At 41.0% G+C, this 13,303-nt stretch overlaps 1 protein-coding gene across 6 annotated transcripts in view; it reads left to right on the forward strand.

The window, feature by feature from the left end:
• Positions 1-4,421: 4,421 nt before the first annotated feature.
• The window catches only part of KHDRBS3 (KH RNA binding domain containing, signal transduction associated 3), an 80,755-nt gene continuing 71,873 nt past the window's right edge, over positions 4,422-13,303 (forward strand). For all 6 annotated transcript variants that reach the window (XR_211861.5, XR_006937138.1, XR_003074072.3 and 3 more), the window contains exon 1: positions 4,422-4,909. Coding sequence is in view for 3 of the 6 variants with exons in the window: in XM_418427.8 (XP_418427.1) it covers positions 4,822-4,909 (88 nt within the window). In the remaining 3 variants the exon portion in view is untranslated. The remainder of the gene's footprint in view (positions 4,910-13,303) is intronic.

The following is a 13,303-nucleotide window of genomic DNA, read 5'->3' on the forward strand; positions in this document are numbered from 1 at the left end:
GGGTAGATAGCAATAGGACAAGGGGGAATGGTCTTAAACTGAGACAGGGGAGGTTTAGGTTGGATATTAGGAGGAGGTTTTTCACTCAGAGGGTGGTGACACACTGGAACAGGTTGCCCAAGGAAGTTGTGGATGCCCCATCCCTGGAGGCATTCAAGGCCAGGCTAGATGTGTCTCTAGGCAGCCTGGTCTAGTGGTTGGCGACCCTACCCATGGCAGGGGGGTTGAAACTAGGTTATCACTGTGGTGCTTTTCAACCCAGGCCATTCTGTGATTCTATGATTCTATGATCTGCCAGCTCTGCTTCTTTCCTTTGTGCTTGAAGACAGATTCCCAGAGGGTTTTGTTGACTAACTTCCTGAAGAGTTGGAAGTTGGCTTTCCTAAAATTAAGCTTCCTGATTTTATTCTTTGCCTGTCCAATATCCCTCCGGAGTATGAAATCCACCATTTTATGGTCACTGCAACACAGGCAGACTCCAATACTGATGTCACCAATCAGTTTCCTCTCATTGGTGTGCAACACGTCCAGCACTGCACCCCCCCTGCTGGGGCTGTCTATTACCTGGCTCAGGAAGTTATCCTCGATACATTCCAGGAGCATCCTGGATTGCCTACAGCTTGCTTTGCTACCTTTCCAGCAGATGTCAGGGTGGTTGAAGTCTCCAACAGGAGAAGAGCCTGTGATCACAGTGTCTCCTCTACCTGGAGGAAGAAGGCTTCATCAACTGGCTCCACTAGATCAGGCAGCCTGTAGCAGACCCCAAATGACTTCGCTTTTCCTAGAATCATATAATAGTTTGGATTGGAAAGGACCTTTAAAGATTATCTGCCAGGAGCAGGGACATATACTCCTTGTGGAACTCCATAAGGTTTCTGTCAGTCTGTTTCTGACACTTAATACCATAAAACAAGGTACAAAAGAAAAAAGGAAACTTTGGATGAATAGGTGCCCACACATGCTGCAGTGGCTGTCAACATGGTACCAAACAGCTTGCATGACTGAAAACTTCTATTTCTAATGTAATATACTCTTTTTCCCTGCAAATCTTGTTTCTCTTAAAAGTAAATGCAAAAAAGTGAATAAAACACATAACAAATCTTCTAAAAGAAACAGCCCTAGCAGTAAGCTTCACTGGGGATTAAAGTAGTCTTCACTTTTAAATGTGGAACAAATGAGGTAAAAGAGAAACCTACAATTATTTAGAAGAAAGCTTCTAAAGCTTTTGAAAGCATTTCATTATATGTGTACAACTACCTGAAAGGAGGTTGTAGCAAGGTGGAGGTCTGTCTCTTACAGATAATCAGCGACAGGACAAGAGGAAATGGCCTTAAGTTGCACTAGGGGAGATACAGGTTGAATATTAGGAAAAATTTATTCCCAGAAAGCGTAGTGAGATATTGGAACAGGCTGCCCAGGGAGATGGTGGAATCACCATCCCTTGAGGTTTTCAAGAAAACAATACATGTGGTACTGAGGGATATGGTTTAGTGGGCATGGTGGTGACGAGCTGATGGTTGGACTAGATGAGCTTAGTGATCTTTTCCAACCCTAATGATTCTGTGATTCATTAATAGTATGCTCTTGTCTGATTCTTCATACTTTAGCCCGAGTGCAAGTAAAAGGGAAAAAAAAAATCAGCCACAGAAGTACTAGGGAAAAAATGTTTAATGATAATTTCAATATGCCTAATAGAAATTGACAATTGATATATTGGACTACTAAGGAAGACAGCACCTACTTAGCAACATGCTAATCAGAACTATGGTGAGTCATATCAAGGACATATTCACTAGATATTTGTGACAAACTATTCCTAAAATAAACCCTGCTTCTATAGGTCTTTAGCTGCATGCATTTCAAAAAGCTGAAGGCTCAAATAATAATTTCTTAGCAGTCTGCTAAGGTTTGAGCTTTAAATCAGTAAATCAGAAGTAAGATCTATATTAAAGCCGTGTAAAGTCTACTGTGGTCAGCAGCAGATTGATAAGATTGTCGAATTAATGAAACAGCACCAGTTATGAAATAAAAATGAGTGGACAGTAATTTGGGCAGGATCATGAATATTTAGGTGTACGTAGAATATTAGGACCAAAGACGTAATCCTGAGAATACTGCTTGTTTTGCTGGCCCAGAAATACGGAAAATGTACCTGCAACAAGTTATACTGAAACTCTTAGGTACCAGAGGGAGGATGCAACACAGTTACAGCCTTTTCACACACATCACAGTTCTCACGTGTCCTTTTGTCTGTGTCAAAAGGTACAAGAAGTAAGGAAGTGAATTGCATTGCAGATAGCAAGGGTACTAAAATGTCCAAATGCTTCTATTACACACAGATATTAATTCTGGCTTTACCATTTTTGCATGTGAAGAAAGACACACTGCCAGGTCAGACAACTGGTGCTTTAAGAAATGTTACCCCGATGCCAGTTCCTGACCAATATACACCTACTGAATTAACTTCCTGAGACTACCATGTACATATATACACAGCAAAGTGAACAAGAATAAACATTTATTTTACTGTTGGAGAGTAGTTGTAAAAACAGTTGAATTGTGAATTTTAAAAATTCAGACTCATGTCTTAAACACATTCGTGCAACTGGAACTGGAACTTAGTTGGAACTAGATGGTCTTTGAGGTCCCTTCCAACCCAAGCCATTCCATGATTCTATGAAAAATAAAGCTAATATTTACTGGGCAGTTCCTTAATTAAATTGTTTTTCATGTCTGTAGCAGGAATCAATCCTTAAGGATTTGGTGCTTCCTGAGGACCTATGCTGAGGAGGCTTTCCAGCTAACCATATCCTAAACTGCCTTCTATAGCTTGCATTTCCCATCTTTTCTGTCACCTTCTACTTTTATTACATCCTAGTGAATTTCACTTGAGAAAACAACATACAATACTTCTTATGTGCAAGTTTTGATTTTCAACAGTAGGATAAAATGTGGTAATATTACACTTCATACATTACTATAGACCTGATGAAAAACAAGTCTACAGACATCCAGTAAGTCTTTTTGTATTTTAAGTCAGGGAGAATTGTTATACTTTGGGAAGAAATACTGTGGTTTTCTGAAACATCAAATGTTTATTTAATCAGTTACCAGGAGGAATATGACTTTTTCCAAGAAAAGCACATTGTGTTTTATGCCATTTCTATAATATATCTTCTTTTTTTTTCTGAGGTTCTGTTTGCTGTAGAGGGACTGTAAATACGTTTTTAGTTTTACTAGCAGAGGTAGGGATTATTTTGCTCCAGGTCACTCAATAAAGATCACACTCCTACATATTGTCCTGTGTCACCTTCTGCCTCTTTCACAACAGATGGCTGCCTTTCAGGAGTTTTTTTTTTTTTTTTTTTCTTTTTATAGAAGATGTAGATGGAAGATTGAAATAAAACACTCATTGCAACCCAACGTTCTGCAGTTGCATGTTTGTTGTCTGTCAAGTTTGATGTCATGCAGGAGAATTTTCAAGAATATATTTTTGTAAAACTGTTTCTGGTTCTCGCTACTGCTGGGTCAGATTTATTTGGAAGGGTTGGAAAGAAAATGTAAATCATGCAGATGTTATACTGTAGCACAGCAAACATTGTTTTATGGGGTATTCCAGACCATAAAATAGAACAAGAAGCAAGGTTTCTTCTGTTTTAAGGGTGAAAGAGCACACGTAGCTCTCAAGAAGGAGCCTTAACCTCTGCTTCTAACTCGGAGTGATTTCTCTCATGTTTTTTTCAGGGCTTTCTCTCTCCCTCTCTCAGGTTATGACTAAAATGCACTACAGATCTATTTTGCATGAAATACAAAAGCCAGCGTGAGCTGATTATCATCACAGAGAAAAAACATTTCCAGTGGTCTTTTCACAGCAGCTAATCGGGTGAAAGTGATTTCAGAATTCAGCATCATGGTTTTGGCTTCACTGATTTGGTACTTTCATGACGTGTTACACAGGAGAATGCATGTCCTCACTTCCCATGGGCTTTGTCACTGCATGAACAGAATGACCACTATTTGGGGGGAGAAAAAAGTTAAAATCGTGGTTTTGGTTCTCATTTAAAAAGCAAAATTCTCGCCTTCTTTTCGGAGTAACCCCACCCCGCCCCGTGAGGAACCGCCGCCACAGCCCGCCCAGCGCGCTGAGGGGCAAAAAGGTGGGGGCGGAGCTTCGGAGTATCCACCAATCGCAATCTGTGGCCGCGCCCTGACTGACAAACCGATGTACCCAATGGGAGTCGTCACAGAAGTAGGCGGGGCGACACGGAAGGGGGCTGAAGCAGCACCGCCCACAGGGAGGTGGCGGGGGCGGAGTAACGGCTCGGGGAGTGGCTGTGCGTGTTCGGGGCGTGGCTTAGGGCTGTGGGGGGGGCGTGGCCTGTCCGGAGGTATTTAAACCTGAGCAGAGGGATTTGTTCGTTCAGTCGGCGCAGCGCCTCGGAGGGTGTGCGTTTTGTTCTGTGTGTCCGGTGTCTTTTTCTTTTCAACACGCTTTTCTAAGGCGTGCGCGTGTACGCGGAAGGGGCGCGTCCCAGCTGGGCTCGGCGGCTCTCGGAGCCCGTTTTTATCCAATCTCCTCTGCCCCGTGCGCGTCCACTGAGGGATTTCTTCGCGTCCCGTGCCCGGGGGGCCGTCCCTTTCCCTACCCCTCTCGGCCGGGGGCTCGCGGCGCTTCCCTCTGGATGCGTCCCCGCAGCCCCAGGCGGGAGGCGGCCGGGGGGAAGCGCTGCCTCCAAGGATTTACCGCCGCCCGGGACCCAGCCCCGCGCCATCTCCTTCCCCGCGGGCGCTCCGTTGCCGCCCCGGACCGCTCCCGCCGTTATGGACGAGAGATATCTGCCCGAGCTGATGGCGGAGAAGGACTCGCTGGACCCGTCCTTCACGCACACCCTGCGGCTGGTCAACCAAGGTGAGGGGCGCGGCGGGCGAGCGGCGGCGGCGGCGGCCCCTTCCTTCCATCCTTCCGCGCTGCTGGAAGTTTCCGCGGAGACGCCGGGCGCGGAGGCCGCCCACCGGCACGGCGTGGGTTGTTCTCTCTCCTGTGGCTGTTGCTGAGGTGCTGCCCGGCTCCTGATCCCCGTCCTGCCCGCAGGAGGCTGAGGGCGGTTTCCTCCAGCCCTGCTGTGGTCTGAGGTTGTTTAAGATAATCTTCCGTTAATTTAATTGATAGAGCGTTCCAAGTTGAGCTGTTGTGTAGGATGGGTTGAAGTTTTGGGGCAGTTAAAACCTTGGGTGTTTCCCTCTTCTACCCCCGAGGTGCTCCAGCGTAATAGCTTATTGGCTGTAGATGCGTCCCAGTTGGCCAGAGCCTGCATCTTTGTCTCGGATCTGGTGCCTCTATAACTCCAGTACTAGGGAGCAAACAAGGCGTTTGGTTGCATTTTCCCAAAACAGCAAACATGTTCCTTTTCAAATATGCAGCTCCAGATAGTCAGGAGTGATCCCTCTGCCTCTGACATGTCCGATCGTGCTGGCTCTTTGTTTCAGTAATGCTGAGTAGAAAAGTAGTGCCATGTGACTTAGGCTGTGTGGCTTCGTGTAAATCACCTGCCCGTTACACTTCTCCAAATTTACAAGACCTGCTCTGTAGATAAACACTCTGAGTGTTTAGGATGGTGGCGTGAAGCAAGTTAGGAACTGGTTCTCCAGTGTAACTCAATGGCAGCTGAATATTTTTTGCTTCAGTTGAAGTGTTTGCCAAGCTGTATGAGGTACAGCATGCTACAGGGATGGGGCTAAATCAGTGTGGCTTCTCCCAGTGCATTGACATGCTGCTTGATGTGTAATGGACTGCAAATGTCAGTCTCTAAATCAGAGGAGACTCAACTGCTGTCCAAAATGCTCTGGAGTTAGTTTCAGCTGTGGAATGCATATACTGTGTAACTTGCAGCTGCCTGCCCTTGGGCTGTTGACATTCTGCCTATTTATTCCAATTTTGAATTTGTGTGAGTGCCACTGATAGTGAGAGAGAGCTCTTTGTTAACACAACTCTCTATTTCCTTGTTTTCTATTCAAGAAATGCTAAAAGCTAGCCTGATGGCTTAGAATTTAAGGCAGCAAGTTAGTGAAGTTACTTTAAGTTAGTGTTGGCAGACACTTAACACAGTTCATACAGTCAGATGTAAGTTGTAGAAATATAAAGTATTTCAGATACTACTTATGGAAGTACGTACGGTTCTCCAGTTATTACTGTAGAATAATCACTTTGGTAGACTGGTATTTTTTGTAGTTCTCATTCAAATGGGCAATTAGGAGGCAGAAACATCTACCAGCTTTTATTGTATAATGCTTGGTACCTACCTGCGTGCTTGTAGCTCCAAAAATGAGTAATGTATTCCATAGGAAAAAAAAGTGGATGGTTGTGGTTCTACCCTCTTTATTCTAGTCTCACTGGATTTTTTGCTTACATTGGAAGGCTTGTATTAAATCTGATTGAAGTATTTGCACGTTAGGTAAAAAATAAAGCAAGACAACTATCAACCAGTTAACTGTAGTTTAAAATGTGTATTTCTGTAGCGGCTTTCTAAAACCCTGTTAGGCAGCTGTACAGTTGCAGAACCAAGAGAAGGAGTTGGGTGTCTGATGGAATTGAGAAACTCATTATTTTGGGAAAAGATGTTTAACAAAAATTTATCAGTGGCTGGTTCATTTATTTCAGTTGATACAGTTAAGTGAATGCAATTATTAGTGGTAAAGTGTTATTTTTGCTTGTTCTCCATATGCCAGGTCCAGTGAGTTCTTTCTGTGATAGAACAGTAAGGCAAATGAAGTGGCTTGTCTGTTTTCTTTCAAAGCTGAAGTTGCTTAGTTTCTGTTTAGAATGAAGCATGTTTCGGAGTGTAGCTTAGCCTAGGTGTGTGAGAACATCTTAACAGTGGCTTTAAATGCTTAAAATAACTAGCTTAATTACGTAACGGTGTTTTGGTGTCTTAAGAGCATTACATTTAGGATTTGTATTTACTTTAACTGAAATACTGTAGATAGTCAACTTTCTTCATAAACTTAGAATCAATGCGTAAGAATTCTATGGCTGAACTTGCAAATCTTCCTGAGATGCTGCACCCGCACTTCAGTTGCTTTAGCACTGACAAAAGAGCAAAATAGCTGAAATAACTACCCATGCTGAAACTCAGCTTTTAGGCTAGGGAAAAGTGGCCTGTGTATAGACTTCCAAAAATCTGTTAATTACAGCTTTCACACAGAAGTGGACACATTTGCATGTTACGCTTGTAATTACGAACTATAATTTGGGTACATACAAATTACGTAATTGCAAATGATACAGAAAGAGCTTGACATGCTTTCTTGTTTCAGAGGAGTCACTTGAAAAACAATACAGAGATGACTAGAATGCTGCCGGAATACTTTTATAGGCAGTGTTGTTGGTCTCAGAATTAAGGTGTCTGTCTCCTCTTGCCCTAATAAAAACCTTCAACATTTTGAAAGTATTACATTTGGAGATAGTATTTTTCATTTATCCTTTGTAGTATATTGTAGTACTGTTGCAATACTGATTTTTTGATTGGTGCTGAACACTGCTCAGGAATTTAGTGACTGTCTTTTTTGGGACACAAAATCTATTAATGACTTTCTTGAAAGAATATTGATATATTCAACTGCTGCTTAAATTTTAGCGTAGTAGGAATCTTTTGAAGGAAACTATTTTTTTTTCTGCTTTGAATAAGATTTACTTGTGTGCTTGAACATTAAGTCTCTTTAAAAATGATTTTTGTTAACCTTTAAGTATGCTATAGGTTGGAAGCAGGCATGTTTCTCATAATTGTGTCCATCCTCATAAGATTAATTTGCAGCTGATACCAGACAATGGTAACTGGAGTATTGCCTGGTTACTGTCTTACAGGTTCTGTAAGTAAAGAGCCTTGGGAAAGATACAGTTATGTAAAAGAGCAAAATTCTGGTATAGGTATTGTCTCTTTGTATTTTTACAAGTTACTACTGTCAACTACTCTATTTTATATGCCAAAACTGGAAAATGCTTTGAATGTAAAAGTGATAATTCTGAAGTAAAACTATTTCTTTATCATTGTGTAGATGTACTGTTCAGTATTTTTGAATGCTATTCACATTGCATGCAAGTGTTTGTAAATATTACAATCAACGCTATGCCTGAATAACTTCATAAATGGTACTGTAAGAATGTAGAGAAGAAAAGAGTTGCTTTACTTGTCATCTTATAGATCTGTGCTGATCTGGCAAGTATTCTGTGAATGCTGGGTAAGGGATGTGAGACTGCATGCTTGTGGAAGCTGACTGTGAAAACATGTTGATATGGGGTATGTTTTGTAATAGGAAGGCATTAAAACTGATGTCTTGATTTATATAATGTTAAATGTGTAGGTGGAGGGAACCCAGTAATTAAAGTTAGGGCAGCTGAAATCCTTACATTAAGAGGTAATGAGTCCCAGAGTCTTGTCTGAAATACAGCTTTTATTTCTATGTAGGCTGGTCTTAAGGAATTCTTCCTTAATATCTTATTTTAGCTATATTGAGACTCAAGGCTTCAGTTGGCAAGGCTACCTTTAAACTCCTGTCAAGAGCAAGATATACAGAAATAACAAGCCTTCTGATCAGTAGATGGCTGTGTGTGCTAGCTGTATGCTGGATTACTGTGCTGAGCCACGTGACTGCCTGTGATCAGCACAGGTTTGCTGACTTGTGTCTAAAGCTTCATGAGTTAGTGATCAAATCGCTGTCTCTTAAAACCTGTACCTTTCTAAAAGGTAGGATAGATTGTATGAGAAGTGTACTGGCTTCCTGCATTGTAGAGAATATTAACCTGCCTTATGTTTATAGCTATTCTGTGCCTGCAGTGTAAAAAATAGTTAAAGCAGGAACTTAATTTATTACACTAACATAGATGTTAATGATTTTGAATAAATTTATCCAGGGATGTGAGTTTCTGGGTACTTAATAAGGATTTTCTTTTTTTCAAATAGATGTGTGGAAAAATTAAAATTTTACTTGTCATAAAGCACACCTTTTAGTGAACTGATATGCTAACTTTGTGATATAAATAATCTCTTTGCTGGTGAATCATCCTCCTGCTTTGAGGACAAATATGGCACGGGACAGACATGCATGGTAACTTCAGTTTCCAGTCTCTCATGATGTTGCACATCTGCCACTGCTGTACGGCTTTACATTGTATTTGTTCCTCATTGCAGCCTCCACAAACAAAGAAGTAACTCTCCTTTTGAGTATTCAGCTCTTGGAGGCTGGCAAAATGTTCTTTGAAGGCTATAGGCGTTTTGTAAAGCAAGTGAAAAAAGCTGATGGGATTCTGTATGTTCCGTGTAATCCTGAATATGAGTTAATTTTGTAATACACACTTCAGACTGAAAGATTTTTTCAGACCAAGGCCACTTGTCATTTGAGGAGGTTAACTAGAAACCAGAAACTGCTATTATCTTCTAACAATCAAACTTCGAAACAATAGTCTGTGAAAGCTTAAAGGGGTTACTTGGGAGGCAAAATGCAAGAGAAATTTGTTAGGAATACGAATGGGTGTGGCTTGATGGAAACCCCATGAAACCAAGCAAGGCTGGCTTAGGTTCTGGTTCTTTTAATGGAACTTAAAAAGTAGTAAAAACTCAAGCTATCAGTGTGTCTCTCTCGTTTCATCTAGTCTATACCTTCTCTACTCTATAACATTTCAGAAGCAGGCATTTATTGTGGTTGGCTCATTGCTTTTTCTGCAGTGAAACTGCCCTGGGAAAGTTGTAGCTTGTTAACAATTAGGTTTGAGTCTTCGTCTCCTAAAAGGCAGGGGAATTGATTTATCAGGTATTCCAGTCATGTTAACAGTGAAGCTGGGAAATGCAGCTAAAGATAATCATACATACTTCACCCTGGGCTCATCTGCTCTGAAGCGTGACTCTAGCCTGCAGCTGCTCACCCATGATCACATCGAGACCAAAGCTGACTTCTAATTCACTTGCACACTTACTTTGGCAGTCAATGAGAGAGATCAAATTTAAAGGTTTCAAATTTAAGCTGACATGGTTTGTCACTCTCAATCCTTTTTGACACCATCCATGCAAATTAAAACGGTAACCTTCTGAGCACTTATTTACTGAAGAAATCAGAGAAGTCACAACATTGAATGGCTGCTCCTCTGGCCCATGGCCTGCTCTACTCTACTTGCATGTACTTATAGTCTATGAATGTGATATTTGTGGCTGTTGAGTTCCCTCTGTCTGATTTCAAATTGAGGTATAATTAAGAAACAAAGTCATGTCCTTCCTTCTTTGGGAGAGTTAGGTATCAAAGTTCAGAGTTGAACAGTCTTTCTAAACTGTGGTACTGCGTGATTTCTAATTAACACTAAGCAATTTCAGTAAAAAGCATGCTTAAATGGATTAGCTGGTAACTGATGTAACTAATAGCTTACAGTAAATGGGCTGACTGTTCTTAACTGAGCTTAATGTTATTAATAGTGATAGAAAATTAAGCATAGATGCACTGGGCAAATGGTTTATCTTGATAAAGTAGGGAACTGATCTGCTTGAGTAGGGCAGTATTTGCTTGAGGGTAGGAAGTATTTGTGGAGGAATCTGGATAAGTTGGATCACTGGACAGAGTCCAACTTCATGATGTTCAACAAGGCAAAAGGTCGGGTTCTTCTCTTGGGTCAGAACAATCCCATGCAGTGATACAGGCTTAGGGGAGAGTGGCTGGAAATTTGCCCAATAAAAAAAATCTAGAGGCAACAGCTGGCTGAACATGAGCCAGCAGTGTGTCCAGGTGTCCAAGAAAGCGTGTCCTGGCCTCCATTAGAAATAGCGTTGTCAGCAGCACTAGGGAAGGGATTGTCTCATTGTGGCACTAATAAGAATGCACTTGAAATATTGTGTTCAATTCTGAGCCACTTGCTACAAGGAGGATGTGGACTTATTGAGTGTTTGCAGATAAGAGCAATAAAGCTGATGAAAGCAAGACTTGAGGAGTAGCTGAGGGAAATGGGATTGTTTCCTCTGGAGAAGAGGAGGAACCTCGCTGTTTTCTACAGCTTTTAGTATCTAATGGGTAGCTACAGGAAAGGAGACAGACCCTTTAGCAGTGTCTGTTATTTTATGACAAGGGGAAACTGTTTCAAACTTAGAGGAGGGAGATTTAGGTTGGATATAAGGGAGAAGTCTTTTACAGTGAGGGTGATGAGGCACAGGAATGAGTTGCCAAGAAATGTGGTGAGTGCCCTATCCCTGAAGGCGTTCAAGGTCAGGTGGAACCAGGCTCTGAGCAACTTGATCTAGCTGTGGATGACCCTGTTCATTGCAGGGGAGTTGGATTAGAGGACCTTTAAAGGTCCCTTCCAACTCTATGGTTTCTGATTCAGAGTATTCTGCAATTTGAGTGCTACATGGCAGTGATTCTCATTCTGAGAATGACCTAAGTTAGATACTTCTAGCTGAGCAGAAGTTCCAAGTACATAATTAACTTCAAAATTAATATAATCATGTCTTATAGATGAGAAGGTCATATGGACTAGAATTTCATTGTCTTATGACATGAATTCTAGCTACAGAATTGTCTTCTTCAAGAAGATCATGGAAAAACCAATGGTAAAATATTGTGACCTTGATAAAAGGTCTATAAGCTTCTTGTTGATCTGATATGTTTGTGAAAATAATCATTAACTTGTGGTTTGTGTGCATAGCTGCCTCCACAGAGGTAGAGGTGCAAAGAGGCCCTTCAGAGTTGTGAAATGTGTAGCAAAAAAAAAAAAAGCAAAAACTGAAGCACAATGTTCTGAGTGCCTAGTTGTTAAATAAGACAGTAAATTAAGTAGTTCCCTAAAAACTTTGTTCCAAAATACATGCTTTCCTGGACATTCAATCTTGACTAGATTTTTAGGTTTAGTACTGATAACTGTCAATATCAAGATGCACATGAAAGAGCTAGGAATCATTTCAGTAAACCTACTGCTCTTGCACTTAACAAACTTCCTTTCATATTGGAAGTTCTGCTGTGCTGATCCTGGTATAGTGTAGTGATAGTGGAAAAACTTGAAATTCAAATCCTTTGAGGATTTACTAATTTTCTTCATTTTTATCAATCCATTTTGGGCTGTACAAAAGGAATAATCACTAGGGGAAGATTCCTTTCCATGTACTAGACAGATCTAGAATGGAATCAAAATTGCTGTTGTTGCTCTGACACTGAACATTCAGCTGTGTTCATTGTCTGCTCAGTGTAAATGCATTTGAAGTGAAGTGCTCCTGATCATCCAGGAATAGTAACTGTACTCTTGAAAGCAAGTTCTTTTGAAAGCAGATGTTTCATGTTTTCAGCTGTATTTTTCTCCTGTTTTGGGATAGTAGTGGTATTACTTAAGAAAATAAAGAAGCCAAAGGAATTTTTGTTAATGGCTTTTTGATTACTTTCCTCCTAATGTGACAGGAGGACTTGTCACCCCTCTGTACCCTCAGGGCTTCTGACCTAAAGCTGCTGCAAGCATGTTTTGGTCTTTTCCCCTGATTTTTGTCATTACAGATGACACACATAATGTAAGTCAAAGCTACTTTCTTCTCTACTGGGATAGATACATGTACACAGAAGTAGGGGAAAGTTTGGCCCATTTTGCTTAAGTGAACTGTCACAATCATTTTGAAATTACTTTGTATGAAACATAATGTTGTTATTCTCAACCCTGTCCACATGGCAGGGGGATTGGAACTAGATGATCTTTAAGGTCCTTTCCAATCTCACTCTATTACAGTTAAAGAAGTTCAGAATGCTACAATGGTTTTTCATTGTATTAATTATCTGATAGTTTCATGCCTACTTCCAGCCTGCTTTTGTGTTACAAGCCAGTTGCCTTGGTTTCAGCGGAGAGTTATCAGAGCTGTGTTCCCTGTGTGTCTTACAAGGATTTCCCTAACTTTCTGTGGGGGTTGGAGAAGTTTCTCAAAGAAAAAGTTTCTTATCATTTAACTCAGTTTCTCTGCTTAGATCCTGGTTGCTAGACAAGCTAATCTGCTTCACTTTCAGTGGAGAATCTGCAGCAGATAGATTGCAATTGCAGTGATACCTCTCGCTCTAGTCAGTATTTTCTACTGCTATCCTAATGATATCCTAGACAGAGACTGGAAGGTGAAATGAGGTACTTAACACCTTTACTTGAAATATGAAAAAGATTGTGTTCCTATTCATCTTGTCCAACACAAAGTTCTTTTAAAGATTCTTTTTGCTTAGCATATACTTTTTATTATGCTGTGGTCAGAAAAAAGACTAAAGCCTTTAGTCTTTAGCCTACTATATAAAAGCATGCAGCAGAGGATTT

Source organism: Gallus gallus, chromosome 2 (assembly GCF_016699485.2).
Source record: "Gallus gallus isolate bGalGal1 chromosome 2, bGalGal1.mat.broiler.GRCg7b, whole genome shotgun sequence".
NCBI lineage: Eukaryota > Metazoa > Chordata > Aves > Galliformes > Phasianidae > Gallus > Gallus gallus.